Below are 22,159 nucleotides of genomic sequence, written 5' to 3' on the forward strand. Positions count from 1 at the left end.
ATATTAAATAGACATTTTTAAGCCCATTGAGACCATATTTTTAATGATAATTAATCTGGATATATACAGACTTTGTATGACTCTTGATTTTGTACTATGTTCCTCTTGAGATCATATTCAGAATGACCACATTTCAGCTTCTGCACTTGAGTGAATTTTGTGGGGAGACATGGTATCGGTTTGAATGCCTATTGATAGCACACATGCACACATCAGTAACCTGTACACACCATCAGGTTATGCAAATCTAATTCAAACTTGCTACACCAGTTCACTGTGATACAGTGATCTAAGGTTACTCCACACTGGTGTATAGTCTGTTCAGAAGAAAACATGCAAATACTTTCATCCAGGAGAATAAACATTGCCCTGCTATCTAGACATGCCTCATGTTTATGTAAATATAGTTTTTTGTTTTGTTTTTGCTAAATAGTATATTTCATAAGTTTACTTATTTGAAGTAGGATTACACTTTATTTTAAGGTGTCCTTGTTACAGTGTAATTATACATTTAAGTACTGAGTAATATTAATTAACAACATGTATTATATAATTAGGGTTTAGGTTTAGTTACATGTAATTATACATCATTTCCTGTTATTACTACAGTAAATACAGTACATGTAACATATGTAACAAGGACACTGTAAAATAGAGTGTTACCTGAAGTAGTTATAGTGTTTTATTGTTCAACACTGTTTATTTATAAGGGACATGTTTATATTTATGTATATATATATATATATATATATATATATATATATATATATATATATATATATATATATATATATATATATATATATATATATATATATATATATATATGTATATATGTATATGTATATATGTATATATGTATATGTATATATGTATATATGTATATATGTATATATGTATATATGTATATATATATATATATATATATATATATATGTATATATATATATATATGTGTGTGTGTGTGTGTCTGTGCTGTCAAATCGATTAATTATGATTTAACGCATCTAACATAAAAGTTTGCACTTACATAATATATGTGTGTGTAATATATATATATATATATATATATATGTATTTTTTTATGTGTGTGTGGACAGACTTCCACCACCGTGTGGGTGCGTATAATTGATGAAAATGACAACGCACCAGAGTTTCCGATGGAAGAGTTTCTGACGGAGCTCAGAGAGGGGCCAAACACTGTAGGAGCCATTATCGCCACAGTTACTGCCATCGACCCTGATGAAGGACTCAACGGAACCATCCGTTATGCCATCTCCAAGGGCAACCTGGCCCAGACGTTCCAGATCAATAGCATAACGGTGAGACAGTCAGACAGGAAACAAGGACTGGTTTAGATACACTGATGTGTTTGGTGTTATTGGATTATTTTTTTGCAGTTTATTTTTTATTCTTAGTCATTCTTAGAAAATATTGAAAATGTCAGGGAATTTTTATAACTTTATTTGAAAAGGTTAATGTTTAAGATTCAAGAAATCCTTTTTTCCTACCTCAGCCCCACGTGGCCAAATGTGAATGGCCCACCGAATAATCAGATTAGTGAATATGTAAAAAATATTCTTAAACTGTTACCGCAAATCCTTAATATGTGGTTTCAACATATGCATATATCACTTCTTTTATTTATCATTACTAACTCTAAGCATAGTTTTATAGCGCTGCTTTATTTTAAACCAGCAGTCATTTTTGAATTCATATACTTAGAATTTGTATAGATTACATAGGTAACTAATTTGCAAAATAACCAGAGTACACTATACCTGATCATATCTGAGCCTGAAAATGGCAACATAATGTAAACATAATGCAAAACTTTAAGAATGTGGTCAAAAATGTTGTGATATTTCCCTCTCAAATATGAAAATAATACTGCATAGGCAAAGAAAGCATGATATTTTAATGTCATTAAAATAAAATAAAAATCAATTAACATTTTAAAATGAATGTTAAGAGCCAAATCATTTAAATCATTTGTGTTCAATTACCTGTTTATCACACTACTAAAGATTGTTTTAAAGGTTTTTGAAAACATTATGCTCCTCAAGGCTGTGTTTATTTGATCAAAAATACAAAACAGTAATATTGTGAAATATTATTATAATTTAAATGAACTGCTTTCTATTTGAATATGTAATTTATTCATGTGATCAAAGATGAATTGTCAGCACTCATTACTCTTAGAGTCCTTCAGTGTCACATGATCCTTCAGAAATCATTCTAATATGATGATTTGCTGCTCAACATTTCTTATTATCAATGTTGAAAACAGTGCTGCAGATGTTTAATATTTTTGTGGGAACGCTGATACAATTTTTTTCAAGACAATTTGCTGACTAGAAAGTTCAAAAGAACAGCATTTATTGGAAATAGAAATATTTTGTAACATTATAAATGTATTTACTTCACTTTTGACCAATTTAATGCATCCTTGTGAAATAAAAAGTAAAATATTAAAAGAAGACTTGATAGCTCACAAATGACACCGTTTCCTGAGCATGATCCTCCACTGCTGTGTGTGCTCATTGTGTGTTTGTGTGTGTTCACAGGGTCAGATTGTGGTCATTAGGGAACTGGATTATGAGATCAGTAATGGTCACTATGTGCTGACGGTCACAGCCTCAGATCAGTGTCCTATACCTCAGTTTAGACTGACCTCCAGCACCACAGTGAGTTCACGTCTGCTACACACACATTTATAAACTTCTTGATTCCTTTATATCACACTCACACACTGTCCTTTACCGCAGGTCCTGGTGAACGTGGTGGACGTGAACGATAACGCACCCATCTTCCCGAGTTCATTCGAAGGTCTGTTTGAAATCCCAGAGGGTCAGCCGGGCCCACGTGTCTGGACCGCTAAAGCCACGGATGCCGACTCTGGATCCAATGGAAAAGTGGAGTACAGCATCACCGCAGGGGACTTGAAAAGTGTGTGTGATGGATAACTGATTCAGATCCAATCAAAAAAGTATTAGCGTTGATATTTCTTGTGTTTTTTGTCTGCAGTAAAATGTTTTTATTCCTTTCTTTCTGTCTCTCTTAATCCCAGATGAGTTTGTAATTTCATCAGTTGAGGGTGAGTTGAGAGTGAGGAGAGATGTAGAGCTGGACAGAGAAACTATCGCCTATTACAACATCACTATTACTGCCAAAGATCTGGGAACGCCAGCGCTCAGCGCTACGGTATGCACCCACACACACATCTCAGTTCATGTTCTTCTACTACGCACAAAAGTATGAACTAATGGAAAAGGACATACATTTGTGTATGCGGAAAGGCAATATGCCAGTATTGCGACACACAATTTTAATATGAAGGCCAAGTATGGTAACCCAATTCATGTTAGTTCATGGTGCATTAACTAATGTTAACAGTGACATCGTTTGATTCATGTTATTGTTACATTGATATGTTTACTGATACGTTTGTTTGTTTCAAGCCACATTAATTCTAATCTTGCATACTATTTAGTGTAGTTGGTATGTGAATTAGTAATATAATTCATCCATAATTCATTCATGTGGTGGTTTTGTTTTTCTGTATCAGGTGGTAGTGGGCATTCAGGTGTTGGACATTAATGATAACGACCCCGTCCTGCTCAACTTACCGTATAACACCAGCGTGAGTGAGGGAGCTCCGATTTACACCTCCATCACTCAAGTACGGGCGCAAGACTCAGACAACGGCCGCAACGCTCTCCTCACGTACAGCATCACTGCTGGCAACACTGATGGATCGTTCTACATCAATGAGACTGTAAGAGGAAGAGGGATACGGGACAAAAACAGCAGAGGCAAAGAATAAGAGCAGGAAATAGTAATGTAATAGTGAACATACTGATGTGCTCTCTCCTCCAGTCAGGTGTGCTTCAGGTGAACAGGCCGCTGGACAGAGAGAGAGTGGCTGAATACAGCCTCACCATCACCGTCAAAGACAACCCAGACAACCCTCGCATCGCACGCAGGGTAAATAACATGACACAACACAGACTGTGTGAATATCACAATCAGGTGGACACTGCAATGAGACTCCTTTCTCTCTGCTCAGGACTCAGAGTTGTTGGTAGTGACTGTGCTGGATGTGAATGACAACAGGCCCATCTTCACCCAGACCAGCTACAGGGGCGAAATCAGTGAAAACTCAATCACAGGTACCAAATGTTCTCGCTAACCACATCCTGATTCTTAGGATGTGTTCACACTTGTAGTTTGGTTCGTTTGGTCCTACAGGCATCGGGAAATGTTCACAACCTGATTGGTCAGCTTTTATTACGTATATTTCGCAACGGAGCTTACCGAACATCCAAAACAATGCAGTATTCTGGGCTAAATGCATGTGTGTAGCCTACATATGATGGTGTTTGATCAACTGAGAACTCGTGAAGAGCTTATAAAATGTGTAAAGGAGTCAAAACAGCGGCAGGAATCCCTCCGTCACACACACAAACAAAGATCTGCTACCAGGCATTGGTTCTGATGCCTGTACTGAACTGTGATGGGCAAATGCGACTATGACAAGGGTGTCCCGTGTCTTTGGTCCGTGTTGCGTTCATATTTAATTCGAAACGCACCAGAGTTCGGCTGGAAGCAGACCAAGACCCATTTTTCAGCGTTTGGTGTGCACCAGGGTTCGGATGGCAACGTTCACACTTATTCAACTGAACCGCACTAACAGAGCAATCGCACCAGGTTCATTTGAATTGAACCAAACATGCCAAGTGTAAACACACCCTTAGAAATAAAAGATTGTGCAAAGATTGTCCCTTCAAAGACAGGGAAGAAGCTTTTTTTCATTAATGATGAAACAACTTTAAAAGCACAAGATAATATTGTCATCATCTAGCTCAATTCAAGTTTTGTTCTCATCAGATAGTGTCAGTGCAATCAATAATATTTGACTAATATAACATACACCGAGGGTGTGAACAGGGTGTGAATCACAAACAATATCTCCGAGCCTCCCTCTCTCTGTCTGTCTGTCCATCAGGCACCACAGTGTTGATTCTGAACGGCCCAGTTCTAGCAGAGGACAGAGACATTGGGGTGAATGCAGTGGTGAGGTATCGTCTCCTGGGAGCCAGAGTGGACCTCTTCTCTATAGACTCCCTCACAGGTCAGAAGTTCAGCACAGATGTTATATCAAAAGAACTAATATTAAGTTCAACAGGTCACACTGATGTAGTATTTTGAAATAGTTGGGGGGGGGGGGGGGGTTGTGTGTGTGTGTGTTAATATAGTCCATTGATTTATTTTAAAATGTATTGAGGATCACCAAACAGAATTGGAAAAGTAATAATAACTGTTTTCATACATGGGCCTGTCTGCCATTGGTTGAAAAACAGATAGTCCTACCCAAACTCAAGCATTGGTTGAGTCAGTGTTGCCATGTTATGCTGGTTGAGATGCTCAAAAGAACAGAGCAATGTGTTTTTTCAGTGTTTAACATGCCTTTAACTTACAGATACTTGTTTTCTGTGGTGTCAGATATACTTGATAACAGTCCTCCCACCTCTTATACACCCACAGTTTCTCATAATCAAGCACGACTCCCACTCGTGACACATTCTCTTTCACACCCCCTCTCTCTCTGTCTGTAGGGGTGGTATCAGTGCGTGGGGGTGCTGTGCTGGACCGGGAGGCTTTCTCTGTGCCGCGGGTGGAGCTGTTTCTGCTCGGCGAGGATGTGGGAGGTTTAAACAGCAGCGTTCCACTCACGATCACTATCCTCGATATAAACGACAACCCACCTGTTTTCAATCCATCCAGTTTCACTGTACACCTGCCAGAGAACAGCCCCACAGGTGAGAGATACAGTATCAACTGATGGAGTTGGATTAACTGGTAGAGGAACTAGTTTAATCTGGTTTGTTGGTCCCATTTGCAGTATAATGGGAGTGGGAGTGTGTGTCATTGTTATTAATATAATAAATAAATAAATACATATTTATTTATAATATATTTAAGAGTTAGTTCACCCCAAAATTAAAATGCTCTCATTAATTACTCACCCTAATGTACCACTTTATTTACAAAATGTTAATCTCTTTCATATAACAGCATCTGCTCTCGCATCATGCAATGTTTTTTTTTTTGTTCAAACAAAGTACCCGCGTTGCTTCATAAAATTGAGGCGAAACCACTGGAGTCATAATAATTACTTTAGAGATGTCTTTACTGCCTTTCTGGGGCTTGAAGTTGCGTAAACTGTCAACGGAGGGACAGAAAGCTCTCAGATTTCATTAAAATGAGGGTGAGCAATTAATGACAGAATTTAAACTTTTGGGTGAAGCCTTTAATAACAATAATACATATAATAATTTTAATATTTAGGTTAATTAATAGTTAAGTAATTTATGATTTATTTATTATGTATGACTGTTTTAATGTATACAATTTAATTTATTGTGTATATTTGTGTTATAAATATAAATATTAGATGAAAAATTGAAAAAAAAATTGCTACTAACTGGAATAAATAAGTTTAATATGAAGTACTACATTTACTAAAGCTGAAATAAAATTAATTAAAGCTTTATGAAAATATATTTTTAAATAATGAAAAAGACAAAAGCACATAAAATTACTAAAACTTTAAATAAAATTAAAGAGCCTCTGAAAATATAAAAGTTAAAGCTAGTTTAAAATATTAATAAATAATATAATTGTATATAAATAATACTAAAATAACAATAAATAAATAAATATCTGTGTCCTATTGATTTATATATATATATTTATATATATATATATATATATATATATATATATATATATATATATATATATATATATACACACACACACACACACTCATAAATACATGCTATTGTGTTAAAGGTGTGTTATGTGCCGTTGTGTGTATTTTCAGGTGTGGTAGTAACGCAGCTCTCGGCGAGTGACGCTGACGCCGGCTCTAACGGTTGGCTGCAGTATCGGTTAGACACCGGCGCTCAAGACCGTTTCATCGTTGACGCTCTCTCTGGTGCGGTTCTGGTCGGCAATGCTACACTGGACCGAGAGGAGCGTAGCTCGTACCGGCTGGTGGTCATAGCAACTGACCGAGGCACGCCCTCTCTATCTGGGACGGCGACATTGTCTGTTGTCCTAGATGATGTCAACGACTCTCGTCCTCGTTTCATACGCCCTGTGCAGACTATCAGCGTTAACGAGTCAACTCCACCTGGAGAGGTCGTAGCTACGCTCACCGCCGAGGACCCTGATCTACGTCCCCGCCTAGAGTATTACATCATCTCTGTGGAAGCAAAGGATGATGGGAATAATCCAGTGGATGGGCTGCAGCAGTCGTTTGGGATTGACTTTCATACAGGTGATCGATTATGTCTTACAAACTACATTATAAGACATTTTTATTGCAGAAGTTGCACTTTCATTCCTCTGAGATGTCACATGTAACTCTTCTTCTGGAATTCAGCAACTAAACACTGTATATTTTTATTAGTAATCTATTTTCTACTGATAAAATGAACCCTGTTGTGTTAATATTTGTGTCCATCTTCTCAGGTGCTGTGTTTGTACGAAACCCTTTGAACCGAGAGCTGGTTGCCACTTTTGAGATCATTATTTCGGTGCATGACAACGCCAGCGATGTTATTGACATGTCAGTCAGTGTACCTAATGGTAAGAAAGATCTTTCTGTCTACTTTATTCTTTCTGTCTTTGTCTCTTACCTTTTTTATTATGTTGTTCATCTATTTAAATGAGACCTATCATGCCTCTTTTTACAAGACGTAATATAAGTCTCTGGTGTCCCCAGAATGTGTCTGTGAAGTTTCAGCTCAAAATATCCCACAGATAATTTATAATACCATGTTGTAAATGCCCATTTATGAGCGGAAGGAAAAACATGCTGTTTTCGTGCATGTGTCTTTAAATGCAAATGAGCTGCTTTCCAGAAAAGGGCTGAGCCTGTACAGCTCGTGCTTCCGATACTCTGCCAAAAATTAAAACATTTGATGATTATCTGTATCGCGGTCACGCTTACGTGACATTGCAGTTATTCATCATAATGAAAGTTTTCATGATTATTATCTGCATGCGTTTTAAAGCCATATCAACCTAAACATCTGACAAATGGTTTTCTGAACCACACGCACAGAGAGCTGACTTTCAGATGTGTATGAAACTAAGTTCTCTTTTGCGTCTTATTGCGCTTAAACTGTCAAATACACACAAGGTTATGTCAAAAACACACAGTTCATATAAACACAGTCGGTTATGTCTGTGAATGTAAACAGCAAGTAAATAATTTGCATGTGTATATTTGATCTCTGTATTAAAAGTGAAAGCAGCGTAATATACATTATCTACTGCTAGATATGCTAATAATATGAACCAAACAACAGATAAACATGGCGGACTGTGTACAGCTCACTCAAGCCGGGGTCTACGCTAATAGGGCGGAGTCCGTTAGCAGTCATGGGCTAGGCCTATGCATATGTGACGTCACAAATTCTAGAATCTGCAAACGGCTTGTTCTGTTTAAAAAAAAGAGGAGTGGTTGGGTTTTTATCATTATAGGGTGGTTGTGTACACACACTGCCGACACATTTATGTGCAAACACCATGTAAAAGTACATTTTGCATAATGGGTCCCCTTTTATCCCTGAACTTTTCCTCCATTTAAGAATAATCATATTACAATCTTTTTTCTTTTCTTGCTCCTATTGAAAGAACTATCATGTGTTCTATCGGGACGACGTGTCCCAACCAGTCTTATTAACTAGCATGACCAGCAAAGTTAACCAGTTTTGCCAGAAAAGCCATGTTGGTAACCAACTTCGCCAGTTTGTCAGGTTTTCCTTCCTATGGTTTCCATAATCTAGACCAGCACTAAACCAGTCTGGGGATAATTATTAGCTTTTTCTCTAACTCATTTAAATTTTATTTCTTTCCACAGCCAAATTGACCATCAACGTGCTGGATGTTAATGACAACTCTCCTCGTTTTCGACCTTTCGGGGTGGCGAACTTCTCCGAGAGGATTCTGGAGGGTGCTGTGGCTGGTACCACACTGCTGTCAGTGACGGCTATTGATCCTGATAAAGGACCCAATGGACAGATCATCTACCAGCTCCTGCATCTGCCCCGTGGAGACTACATAAGACTTGAAGACCCATCTACAGGTTGCACATTTGCATTTCTGCAAGATTTCTATTGACCAATCAGTGTTCTAATTTGAAAAACGGGTCAATTTTATAAAACATCTTGCTGATTCAATTCCATCTATAAACTACATTGTGGATGTCTTTCAATATCACCATCCACAGGTAAAATTGTGGCCAATCGGACAGTAGATTATGAACAAGTGCAGTGGTTGAACTTCACTGTGCGTGCTCAGGACTACGGCACACCTCCTCGCTTCGCTGAACTTCCTGTCTATCTGCGCATTGTTGATGTCAACGACAACAACCCAGTCTTTCAACAACCTTTATATCAGGTACATCAGAACAAACCACTATTTCCCAGATGTTTTCAGGAAGTACAGTGGGGTCAAACAGTCTGAGACTTTAGTGAAAATGCTTCTGTGTTGCTTTTTGATAACTTAATGCAAAGTATGACCAATGTCACTGATTTGCTAGAACTACAAAATGTGTCTTCTGCATTTTATGTCATTCTTCATTTTTCAAAAATTACATTTTAAATCTTTACAATATTGTTTTAGACTTTTTTTAGACCCCACTGTATTTGAAAAATATGGGAAAATATTTGTGTGTATAACAATGTAGCACGGTTTCCACAAAAATATTAAGCAGCACAACTTTTCAACATTGATAATAATAAGAATAAGATGTTTCTTGGGCAGCAAATCAGTATAATAGGATAATGTTTCACAATATTTACTGTATTTTTGATCCAATAAATGCAACCTTGGTGAGCATACAGTGAGACACTTTTAAACCAAAGTGTTTGTGTATGTGTGTGCAGAAGTCCATTTTTGAGGATGTTGCACTCGGCACTATTATTGTGAGCGTAACTGCGACAGACGCAGATTCCGGCCTGTTCTCTGTCATTGAATACGGGCTAGTGGATGGAGAGGGCAGGTTTGGCATCACACCCACTACGGTAAGTGTGTTGGTGTGAAAACAAAGCAAAGACAAAAAGAAATGTCAGGTATAATGTTTTATATTCAATACTGATGTCCTTTGTTATCAGGGTGACATCTACGTCCTGTCTGCCCTGGACAGAGAGACCAAAGACCGCTACACTCTCACAGCCTACGCCAGGGACAACCCTGGTGGCAGCCCTAACAACCGCAGAGAAAACTCTGTCCAGGTAAAAACATGAAATTGCATCTAAAATAATTTTAATGAACTTCACATCACAACTATGACTTCCAAACATGAAAGTAGGAACTTGGGGCAGCATAAGTTACCCTTTTTAAGCTGCTAAATAAAGATCTGGCTCATTCAGACACAACCAGAATAACCTGTATCATCCTCTAAATGTGAAATCAACATTCAAACAACCTTTTCTGCAAACTGCAAAGACCAGTTTACGACAGGCACATAAAAGAAAAACCAAACATGGTTAAAATGATTTGAGCAAGAGTGACCATGACGCAGACAAGGCGGAGTATCGTTCACTTCCAGTTCCTGTTTAAGAAGGATATGAAGAGAGCATCAGCTGTGCAAATGAGGTTTCACAAGATGTGAAGATCGTGGGTTGGCCGAGCGTTCAGCTCACACTTCCTCTATTCACACTCTGATGGTACAAGGAAGTTGGAAGTACAGAAGCAAAACAAGCAGAAAATCAAAATACCGTCTGCTGGTGCAATGTACAATGCAAACATTGCATAATATTTAGGAATTATTTAAAACACCAAAAGCGAGTAAAATGCACCAAATCGGCCAACTGGGTCCACTTTTTGGGAAATGAATCATCATTATTTATTATATATGTTTGAATTCAAATGGTTGGTTTGCCTGTTATCCAGCCAGTGTTTAGATATCAAACTCTCTTGCACACGTTTGCATTTTTTGCACAGAAAGTTTCAGTTTCATGCGTGTAGTTTTGCATGAGCTGACCTCAGATGCTCGACAAAACAACCAAAACAGTTTTTGCCTTTAACACATCTGTATCAGATCTCTGAACCTATGTTTCTGTGTCTCTCAGGTACAGCTGACAGTGATGGATGTAAATGACTTCCGTCCACGTTTCTCAGAGAGAGTGTTCACCACTAGTGTGTTTGAGAACGAGCCGGTTGGTACGTCGGTGATCACACTGAAGGCCACTGACCTCGATGAGGGCGAGAACGCATTACTTACCTACAGTCTACAAGGCCCTGGAGCGGGTACAACACGCACGGACATACAGAAATATAGATATATGGGTTGTGCAGAAATCATAATTGAAGAATTGTCTCACATTTAGTTCATGAGCTGGAGTTTGCCTACAGGATGTTGGAATGACAGAAAGGGGAATTTAACACATTAGTCCAAGAGAAAGAGTTGATAATTTCTTAGATGTTCCACCAAGGCACATAAAATGTTCACATTACAGTAATCCTTGTTTTCTATCTTGATAACAAAGCAATTCAAATTCAGGAAATTAATTGGAAAGTAAAGGGATTTTCACTTCAGTTTTGATGTAGAATTTCATAAACCCACTCTAGTACAACTGCAACGTTTGACATTGTTGCTGATATCTCTTCCTCTCTCTATCACAGATGCGTTCTCTCTGGATCCTGACACTGGGCTGATTCGCTCCCTGCGGTTACTGCAGAGTTTTGAGACGTTTAATCTGACTATGGTGGCGACCGATCATGGCAGACCGCCCCTCTGGGGCACCGCCAGTCTTCAAATTACCGTCATAGATGTCAATGACAACAGGCCTGTCTTTGTGCGGCCTGCCAATGGCACTATCATGTTCATACTAGAGGTGTGTAACGGTGAAAAACCAATCACTCATTATCTTTATTACTAAAGCATATTTTCTTTTCATTACGTTTCCATCCACCTAAGAAGATATGCGCAGAAACTACAATGCGAACATATTTACCGAATAAATCCCTCAATGCGCAACAAATAACTCATGTGGCTTTGCCTCAACAGAGGATGTGATTGGATAATTGAAAAATTGATAATTTCATTGCACAGCATCTTTAAGTGTTAGTTCACCCAAAAACAAAAATTCTGTAATTAATTCCTCACCAACATGTCATTTTAAACCCTTAAGACTTTCATTCATCTTCGGAACACAAATTAAGATATTTTTGATGAAATCCGAGAGCTCTCTGACTCCTCAATAGACAGCAATTTACCCAGAAAGGTAAAATAGTAATTTGTTAAAATAGTCCATGTGACTCCAGTGGTTCAACTACTTTATTTATGCACTTAATTTTATGAAGCAATGAGAATACTTTTTGTGTGCAAAAACAAACAAGAATAACGACTTTATTCAAAAATTTCATTCTAGCCTGTGCCAGTCTCCTGCGCAGTTTCCATTGTAAATAGTGCTTTCGAGTTCTACGGCAGCCGATGCTGTTCACGTGAGCACCACGACACATGCGTGTGATGATGACGCGGGAGCTGCACTGTTTTTACAACGTAAACTGCGTAGAGCTCTCAGATTACATCAAAAATATCTTAATTTGTGTTCCGAAGATGAACGAAGGTCTTTATGGGTTTGGAACGACATGAGGGTAAGTAGTTAATGACAGAATTTTCATTTTTGGGTGAAATATCCCTTTAAATGTTGGTTTGATCATTCTGAAAAATGCCTGTATAGTATATTTGCTATAATGACCTCCCAGAAGCATCTCACACGATTGCCTTCCCAAACACCAGGCATCCCAACGCAAGATATCATGACAGTGTTTATTGCGTTTCGTCTGCATGCTCAGAGACACAAGTCATTTATGATGGAGGAAAAAAGAGCCCTCCAACTTCAATTTTTATTACAGATATTTTGCGCTAATATCCCAGGAAGTGACGATTTTGTTCTCTTGAAAACATGGGATGGAAATGCTGCTTTATTCGCAAATGTTTTATGCAATATTCCAATTTTGTGGGTGGAAACATATCAATTCAACATACAAGTTTGACTATAACGTACTGGACTGTTTTAGTGCCTAAAACACAACTGAATACAGTTAATTTGTTCTTAATTGTAATTGAGATAGTAGTGAATTAGATCATGGAATACTGAGTGAATTTGACCATTTTTGTGTTATTCCTCACCTCCAGGCAAGGGGCTTACATTATAGCTAAAGTTCAACTTGCTCAGCTCGATTCTGGTTCTCAAAAACCCAATAATAACATGTTCTCCATTGTTGCATCTTCATGGATGAGACATGCAAATAATTACATAGCCTAAATTATTGTAAATAATTGAATTAAAAATTATTATTTAATCTTCATTTATTTATATAACCAATGAACTCTTCAACAATTCTGAGTTAGACTGTAAGGACTGTTTCTAAACCTCGCAATCGAAAAAGTAAACACTATGTTTAACTTTCTATATTAGTTGTCAAAATAAATAATTGCAAAAGTTCTAAAAAAAAAAATCTACAATACATAAATTAAACTCAGTAAAGGAAAAAATGTTCTCTATTGAATCCCCATATTCAAGAATGTGAATAAGGACGGAAGCCAACATTTTAAGTTATGCATTTAAATATGATCCACTGTATACTTTACAAATTAAAGCAAACTTGGCGCCCATCTTCTAGTACAAATGCACAGTGCTCACATTTATTTGTGCATTAAAAAATTACATATCAGCTTGTGGCTTATATTGTGATCTCACATGGCAGAATATTTTATGCAGTGACACGTGACGTGTATTTAATCACTTTATAATCCAAATTTTGGGTTATTTATTGACTTAATTGATGACAGAACTATGACTTTGCATGCTCGTACTTTCTTTTGCTCTATATTTGAAGTGATATACAGCACGCCACATCTGCGTGTGAAATTAAAGAGTGTGTGCTGCGAGCACAATAACGGCGGACACTGAGGACAGGAAATTATTTTTTCTAAGTTTTACTGACATATAGCCTGATAACATCTCATCTGACCGCAGATAATGAATAAGAACAACGCATTTCTTACATTAGTGTCACCAGTTTTCACATGTCTTTCAAAATAAAATATGGGTCAAAATATGGGTCTTGCAACCCACCAGTTGAGAGACCCTGACGTAGGCTATATATCTACTGTTCGTCGTTCACTATTGTTCTGCTGAAGCTCATTCGGCACCTGTACTTATTCGGCACTCGTGGGATTTTGCACCTCAAGTTGGAGTGGGCGTCTGAAAAGTCTCCTGACGGTTCTGCGTTTAAATAAACACAATTCTTGTCCAAAAAAAAAAAGATACAGACCAAGCTTAGGCCAACAGTCAAGCCAAAAATTATTCAGACACCAGATAGTTCAGTACGCTATAGTTCATTTATGTAAGTGAGGATAGCAAAACACAGTAAACTGTGACATATTATACTCAACAATTCTTCATACAGTGGACTACCAGTAAAATTGATAAAAAATTTGGGACCAAAATTATTCAGACACTTTGACCTGACCATGTTTGCTAATGCAACCTTTTACACCACAGACTGAACAAAATGAAGCATTGCTTGGTAATTGGTTGACCTAAATTGGTATTTTCTAATTGTGTCCTTAAATTTAACAGCTGACAGCTCTGAGTTCTTGTCATATTTTATTACTATTTTCTAAACTATAGCGAATCAACTGTGATAATGTGAGCAAATGTTGAAGGTGTCGTTTGACTGTAGCTATTTTTTTACAGCAATTCAAGGCAGGGTTCATCACTCATCTTATAAAGTACAACTCAACACCTTTGATGTGTTCTCAGCTGTTCCTTCTTTTGTCTGCATCATTGTCTTTCTCACATATTCATCTGACAGCCAGACCGAAGGTGTTAGCCACAGTGTCATAGCTGATCATATTTTGAGTACTTTAAGAAAACTTTGCAAGTTCCTTTTAAAGTAAGTGCAATCTTCAAAACAATCTTTAAAACTGTGGTGCATCCGAGATTGCATACTACATTTGAATTTGAATTTACTTTGGGACCATTTAAAAAGAAATTCGGAAGCATGTTGTCACTGTCACGTGACCTACGCTGCTTCACTGCCATAAATCCTCTCCTGTGGCATCATGGGATAGTAAAAGTGTCCATCAAATGCGCACTTCAGAATCTCAGCAGAAGTAGTAGGTCTTCCGGGTACATTTAGCTTACTGTTTTACAATGTCTATGTATTTGGACATGTTACTCATTTGGTGTACTGTTTTCGCATACTATATAGTAGGCAAATATTCGATTTTCGTTTAGATTGAAAAGTACTAAACAGACCTTTTTATGCATCAAACAAAAAAATATAAATCAAGGGATTCCCTGCTTGTGATTTTGACTGAAATCTCGTGTGGACACATTTACAGGGATGAGTTCTCACTGTTCAATACTTTGAACCAAAGCTGTCACAGCTGTCACATCGTATTTGATTCCCCATATCTGGCTTGTGAGAGATTGGATGACCTATATTTGGCGTCATGAATGAGTGAGTGTTTTCTCATGTCTGTGTCGATGCAGGAACAGCTTCCTGGGCTGTCGGTGTATCAAGTGCTCGCCACAGACAAGGACGCGGGGGTGAACGGAGAGGTCCGGTACAGCTTCCTGCAGACTGGAGCGGGAAACAGAGACTGGGAGAACTTCCATATTAATGCAGTGACAGGAAATATCACCACTGCAGTTAAACTGGACAGAGAGAAACAAGCCCTGTACAGCGTGAGTCTTTCTTTTGAACCAAGGCCACTGAAAAAGCTGCACTTTAATGACAAAATTCAGGACACAATTGAAAATAAAAGGCAGACGAAACCCCTCAAAATATTACAATAAGAATTTAAATCTCTGTATTTGTGTGTAGCTTGTTGTGGTGGCGTATGACCTCGGACAGCCTGTCCCATATGAGACCATGCAGCCACTACAGGTGGCTCTGTCTGACATCGACGACAATGAACCTGTCTTCCTTAAACCTCCGGTAATGTTTTAATCACTGGGTTTTTTAAAGAACACATGTATCACTCTATTTTTCACTATAGGCCAGTAAGCGATTTCTGAGAAACGCTGCTGAAAGTGGATTGGACCGAGCAGCACGACACACTTGTAGCCAATCAGCAGTAGGGGACGTGTCCACTTATGATGGGGGAGGAGAGAGAGGGAGATTTGAAGAAAGACTGTAGAAAGAGAGATGGCTGAGACATTACAAAAGAGAAAAGCTCATAGGAATATCACTGGAAAAGGGTTATTATCAGACAAGAACTTAAAGCTACACTGTGTGATATTTTCCCCCATCTAGTGGTGAAAAGGTATATGACCATCCAGTGAATTTTTGTTTCTGTTCCTCTCAATTCCGATTTCGTTTTAACTCCTACAGTGGCCGATTTAGTCCAAGATTAACATGGCTTCCAGTTCGACCTCGTCAACATTCGACACGGTGCCATCGAGTGTTAAAACGCGAAAGGCGACGCTTGAATTTACGGGTATGTCCTTCTTTGGCTAATGTACTTTCAAGATGGAGGGGCAACATGGCGACCGGCATTCAAACCCCTTACCCGTATGTATTTTCAATGGCATATTATAAACTTACGAGAATACTTTATTACTTGAAAGAAGTAAATATACATTAATGAGCACAGATATTTTTGAAAGAACTAAGTGTTTGTAGCTAAGAATAAACTAAAAAAGTTACACAGTGTAGCTTTAAGGAATCGTGTTAATATTATAAAAGCTTTCCAGCGTTGTGTAGTTTCTGCTCCATACGTGAGTAACATTGGTTTTGCCTTTTCACAGAACCAAGATATGCTGTTGTTGTAATGTTAGCTATAGTTACAGTTTCAACGTGTTTCAACCGAACCAGGAAAGACCTACAACCAATCAGAGCAACAGAGCGACGCATAACGTTAGTTGTCGAATGTCAACAGAACTCAACTGAACTGCACACTGGAAGTAGTAGAATAAGATGATGAGTGTAAACGATCTTTACCGGTGTTGTAAAAAAGAATTTAAGGATACACAGAGTACTTACCAACACGATCATCATTTCTGAGAGAAATAGTGAAGGTGAATGCATATACGAACGAGTTCTCAGTTTAGGATTAGAACAAATTCAACCAAGCGCTCTTTGGTGACGTGGATGATTACGTCACTGTTCATCAACTGTCCATCATCGTATAAAGCCCGCCCCCTGACAATTTGATTGGTCCGAACAGCTCCTGTTCGGGCATAGTTGCTCCACAACGGATCAAGTCCAGACCGAATTTCCCGACCTCAAATGTTGTGGGCGGGTTTTTTTTGGTGGACTTCAAATATCGACAGTGTTTCTCAGAAATTGAAACTGCACCTTTAAGAACTTTTACATCATGACATGTGTTGTTGGGAATTTTCTAAACACTTATTACTTAAGTCTTGACTTCTGTGTGTTGCGTGTATTTCAGAGAGGAAGTTTGCAATATCAGTCTCTGTCGGTACCGGAGCACTCGTCTCCTGGGACTGTTGTGGGTAATGTGACGGGTGCAGTCGATGCGGACGAGGGCTCTAATGCTATCGTCTACTATTTCATCGCAGGTGCCACAAAAATGAACCCCTGTAGATGCACTTGCATCATTATACCATGCTTATCCAGTGTTAGGCTCTGTTCAACCACTAGAAAAGGAGTTTATGTCTTTACATTTTGGATCAGCTGCACTGCTTGAATTAACATGCATCTCTCTGCTGAACATATTAATGAAAGAATATACATGAAGGTCATTGAACCCAAGTCTCAAACAAACACTTGACCAACTACTGGAGGTCAAGACTTTTTCTATATAGAACCTTTCCGCCTGCAGTTGCCAATAAATTCCTCAGTTTGCACAATTTCATTGCATCAGCGGAAGATGCTGAAATTCAGATTTCTGAGAAACTTCACTTGTAAACTTAGCAGAGCAATGACTTTGTTCAAAATAGAACACTACTCTTACTATGTCTGCAGTATATAGAATGTATACCATGCACAATATGCAAAAGATCTGGATACAGTAAATTTGTATGTGCAATACAATACAGCTTACTGTGCTGAATATCCTCCAATGCAGTGTGCTTGACATGACCTTCCATTTAAGCATGATAAATGAACTGGGCAAAATTATAACAATGATTTTTAATATCTATATTAATTCATTATTTGATCAAACTGCCATTAAGACATTTTTTTGCACATTTGCACAAAAGCCTCTGTATTATTTACTATGTAAAAGGATAGTGGGCCATATGAAGTGTATACTGCAGAGTATTCAGTAAATGGTAGTTTTCACTCCATGCACAGCCAGTGTAAACGTTTCATTAACTGCATTACTAATGCTCTTCTCTAGGAGGCAATACCAAGGGAAACTTTGCTATGAGTGAGGCTGGGGTTTTATGGGTCATGAAAGATCTGGATCGAGAAGACATCCCAGTGTATTCCATCATCGTTAAAGCTTCCAGTAACCGAACTTGGTCTCTTCCGAAAGTCCAAAGGTCACAGCGGGCCCAAGTGCTTGACCCGAGCCGTGACCCCACATTACAGGAAGTAAGAATCTTCCTTGAGGACATCAACGACCAGTCTCCAAGATTCACAAAGCCGGAGTACACCGCAGGTAGATTTGTTTTATTTTGATACTATTTTCTTTTTTCTGTATTTAATTATTTTTATGTTAATAATGAATCTGTAATCTATTACATATAATAATTATTTGATTAATTTTATTTCAGTTTTCTTAGCACTGTTTTTAGGTTGTTCATTTTGGACTTTCAATTATGTTACATTAAATATTGTATTTTTATTTTATTATTATTTATTTATTTGTATTATTGTTTTAGTCTAAAACCCTCAGCTAAATATTGAACTTTTATTCTACTTGTAACTTTTAAACCCTTTTGGTTATCTAATTTAGCTTTTTATTGTATTATGTATAATGTATTAACATCTGATTAAAAGCATAAATAAGTTATAATGGTATGGTAAAAAGTTACCAAGACCTTCATATAACAAAAAATATATATATATTATTTATTATATGAATAATATTTGCATTTTATTTAACATAAATTATTTAATTAAAAAACTTCAACATTAAATTATATTTGAATATATAATTATATTATTATATTATACACCGATCAGACATAACATTATGAAGTGAATAACGGCTGGCCCGTGTGGTCCAATCAAACAGACGAGCTACTGTAGCTCAAATTGCTCAATGTTTTCACAGCAAAAGGGGGACCAACAAAATATTAGGAAGGTGGTCATAATGTTATGACTGATTGGTGTAATATATTATTATATTATATGAATTATATTATTAAAGCAACCCCTGGGACAACCTCTATGGTATGTCCTTATTTATATAGCTAGTAAACGTGTGTATGTGTGAGCTTACCTGTCTCTTTCTCTGTCTCTCTCTGTCAGGTGTGGCTGCAGATGCTAAAGTTGGCTCTGATTTGATCCGGGTTCAAGCGATTGATAATGACATCGGCAACAACAGTCTTGTTCTCTATCACATTCTGTCCATCCGCTACATCAAACTGCATTCCAATGACTCTGAAGACATGGGCAACGTCTTCATCATTGGTCTGTGTGCTCTACACACTCTTCACATTTCTGTTGAAATGTCCGTTTATTCGAATGCCATTTATTGGTGTTATTTTTAGTGGCTTTTCTTTCTTTTCAGGCGAGACGGATGGAATCATCCGTACGTTTGACCTGTTCATGGCGTATGATCCGGGTTATTTTGTGGTGGAGGTGCTGGCGAGAGATCTGGCAGGACACAGTGATTTGGCTCTAGTGGGCATTTACATTCTGAGAGATGACCAGCGGGTGAAAATAGTCATTAATGACATACCGGAGCGTGTCCGGCTGTTTCAGGAGGAGTTCATAAACCTGCTCTCAAACATCACAGGAGCCATAGTCAACACTGATGACGTACAGGTAAATGTGTGTTTGCTCTGTCATTATTAATATTGTGAGAAATAATATTACTAGCCAATCTGTACAGAGTTATATCAAATATGTCTCCTGTCATGGTCATGCAAATGAGTTACTTCAGATATTTCATTCTCATAGTTTCACGTGGATAAGAAGGGAAGAGTAAACTTTGCTCAAACCGATGTTCTGATACATGTGGTCAACAAGCAGACCAACCGTATTCTGGATGTGGAAAGGTAAGAGTTTTATAACAAACATGACCAATATATGTCAATTAGGTGTTTCTTGAACTTTGTCCCAGCGGTTGCTTCTTATTAAAATCAAATATTTTTTAAAACAATTCAATAAAATATTATTTGTATAAAAAATATTAATACATATAATGTTTTACGTATTATTTATAAAATACATATTTTTTTGTTGTTGTTGCATGGTCACATTAACATTTTGAGGCTTTTATCAGATTTTTATTTTTTACCCTTGATCCAGATCCAGACATTTATTTCTACACTGACAATCCATCATAAAATCATTGTTTATTGCATGTTCAAAACTTTGATCAACTTAAAAAAAAAAGTTAACGAAAAATAAATAATAATAAATGTATTGTTGTGTCCTTCCATAATAACATTCATATACAGTGATGACTTCTTGCGTTGGAATAGTCTCATCCACAGTTAATTTGATCCATTGAGGACGATCGATTGATTCACTGATTGATTCATTGTTTTTCAGGGTGATTCAGATGATCGATGAGAACAAGGAGCAGTTGAGGAATCTGTTTCGAAACTACAATGTCCTGGACGTTCAGCCTGCCGTGACTGCACGCGCACCTGATGACCTCACCACCTTACAGGTGTGTGTGTTTGTATTCAAATACGGGTGCACTAATATGCATTAATTCATGCTTAAAGGGGGGGGGGAAACACTCAGTTTCAGTCAGTCTCATGTCAATCTTGAGTACCTATAGAGTAGCACTGCATCCTGCATATCTCCGAAAAGTCTTTATTTTTATTATAATTATAAAAGAAAGATGCGCTGTTCCGAGTCTTTCCGGAAAAAGCCGTGCGGCTGGGGGCGTATCGTGTGGGCGGAGCTAAAGAATGTCGAGCGCGCGCCGCTGTTACTGTGTTGAGTGCGTCTGAAAGCTGCGTCATCCCTAAAAGAGGGGAAAAACTTTATTCAACATAAAAAATGGCTTTTAATCAGATACAGCCATACATCTATGATCCGGAATCAGACCCAGAGGCTGAAGTTGAACAGGAGCAGCAGCAAAAACGACTAGAGCAGGACGTCGACTATGTGGTATAAGTTACACTAACTATATAATATGTTTAGCGGCTTGTGTTATTTAGAACACCATGTCAAGCGCGAGTGTTACAATGTGTGTGTGTGTGTGTGTGTGTGTGTGTGTGTGTGTGTGTGTGTGTGTGTGTGTGTGTGTGTGTGTGTTTACGCGTGGTTTGTGAAGACATGATTTGTAGTAAGCGGACTGGTTTTGCGCGTCAGGCTAGTGTTTACATAGAAAGACATGGAATAGTAGCGCATTTGAATGAAGAACCGCGCTTATTTAGTTCAACATATTTCCCCATTCTTTGTGTATTGTTGTTTGGAGTGCTTTTACAATACACAAACATACACATATAGTGGCCAGCTAAACAAATGTACACACACTATACATCGCATGCTCCATTGATCAATACGTGATCATGTTTGGGCTACTTGATGGGCATAGGCAAAAACAGACATTTGAAGCAGTCAAACCTGCGGTTCCAACGTTGGGACCTTTATCGTTGGGACCGCTCCATCCTTCAGTATTAGGCGATCTGAAAATCCGGCGTCGAACTGGGCCTTGTTTATAAAACAATCGGCACCGAAATGCAGGGAACAGACATAAATATTTGCGCAACTCAGTTGTTGATCCGGAAAAGCAAATTCCATCTGTACGAGCCAGCGCTTTGATGGGCGTAGCCTATTGCTTTCACGCTCTCTCTCTCTCTCGCGCGCGCGCTCTTCCGGTAGAATTGTCCGTACGGCCCATACAAGGAAATTCCGCCCTGTTGACGTCAAGCGGACCCATGATCGAAAAAAACTTTCTGAAACTTATGACTAACAGGAAGTACTAATTTTGGCAAAGAAATACTCCCATTAA

The 22,159-nt window shown here is 38.0% G+C and overlaps 1 protein-coding gene across 1 annotated transcript in view; it reads left to right on the top strand.

The window, feature by feature from the left end:
• Nucleotides 1-22,159, top strand: part of cdh23 (cadherin-related 23) — a gene marked incomplete at its 5' end in the record, with an annotated part of 329,690 nt that overhangs the window by 297,224 nt on the left and 10,307 nt on the right. Inside the window, 25 exons of the mRNA XM_079843313.1 lie at nucleotides 1,101-1,322; nucleotides 2,568-2,687; nucleotides 2,769-2,949; nucleotides 3,071-3,204; nucleotides 3,569-3,778; nucleotides 3,880-3,987; nucleotides 4,070-4,172; nucleotides 5,009-5,134; nucleotides 5,619-5,822; nucleotides 6,890-7,348; nucleotides 7,543-7,659; nucleotides 8,939-9,163; nucleotides 9,308-9,477; nucleotides 9,966-10,103; nucleotides 10,194-10,313; nucleotides 11,154-11,331; nucleotides 11,707-11,918; nucleotides 15,594-15,788; nucleotides 15,928-16,041; nucleotides 17,498-17,627; nucleotides 18,413-18,676; nucleotides 19,492-19,653; nucleotides 19,754-20,010; nucleotides 20,146-20,243; nucleotides 20,743-20,863. Coding sequence (XP_079699439.1) covers nucleotides 1,101-1,322; nucleotides 2,568-2,687; nucleotides 2,769-2,949; nucleotides 3,071-3,204; nucleotides 3,569-3,778; nucleotides 3,880-3,987; nucleotides 4,070-4,172; nucleotides 5,009-5,134; nucleotides 5,619-5,822; nucleotides 6,890-7,348; nucleotides 7,543-7,659; nucleotides 8,939-9,163; nucleotides 9,308-9,477; nucleotides 9,966-10,103; nucleotides 10,194-10,313; nucleotides 11,154-11,331; nucleotides 11,707-11,918; nucleotides 15,594-15,788; nucleotides 15,928-16,041; nucleotides 17,498-17,627; nucleotides 18,413-18,676; nucleotides 19,492-19,653; nucleotides 19,754-20,010; nucleotides 20,146-20,243; nucleotides 20,743-20,863 — 4,368 coding nt within the window. The remainder of the gene's footprint in view (nucleotides 1-1,100; nucleotides 1,323-2,567; nucleotides 2,688-2,768; nucleotides 2,950-3,070; nucleotides 3,205-3,568; nucleotides 3,779-3,879; nucleotides 3,988-4,069; nucleotides 4,173-5,008; nucleotides 5,135-5,618; nucleotides 5,823-6,889; nucleotides 7,349-7,542; nucleotides 7,660-8,938; nucleotides 9,164-9,307; nucleotides 9,478-9,965; nucleotides 10,104-10,193; nucleotides 10,314-11,153; nucleotides 11,332-11,706; nucleotides 11,919-15,593; nucleotides 15,789-15,927; nucleotides 16,042-17,497; nucleotides 17,628-18,412; nucleotides 18,677-19,491; nucleotides 19,654-19,753; nucleotides 20,011-20,145; nucleotides 20,244-20,742; nucleotides 20,864-22,159) is intronic.

Source organism: Gobio gobio (genome assembly GCF_949357685.1).
Source record: "Gobio gobio genome assembly, chromosome: 18".
Taxonomy (NCBI): domain Eukaryota; kingdom Metazoa; phylum Chordata; class Actinopteri; order Cypriniformes; family Gobionidae; genus Gobio; species Gobio gobio.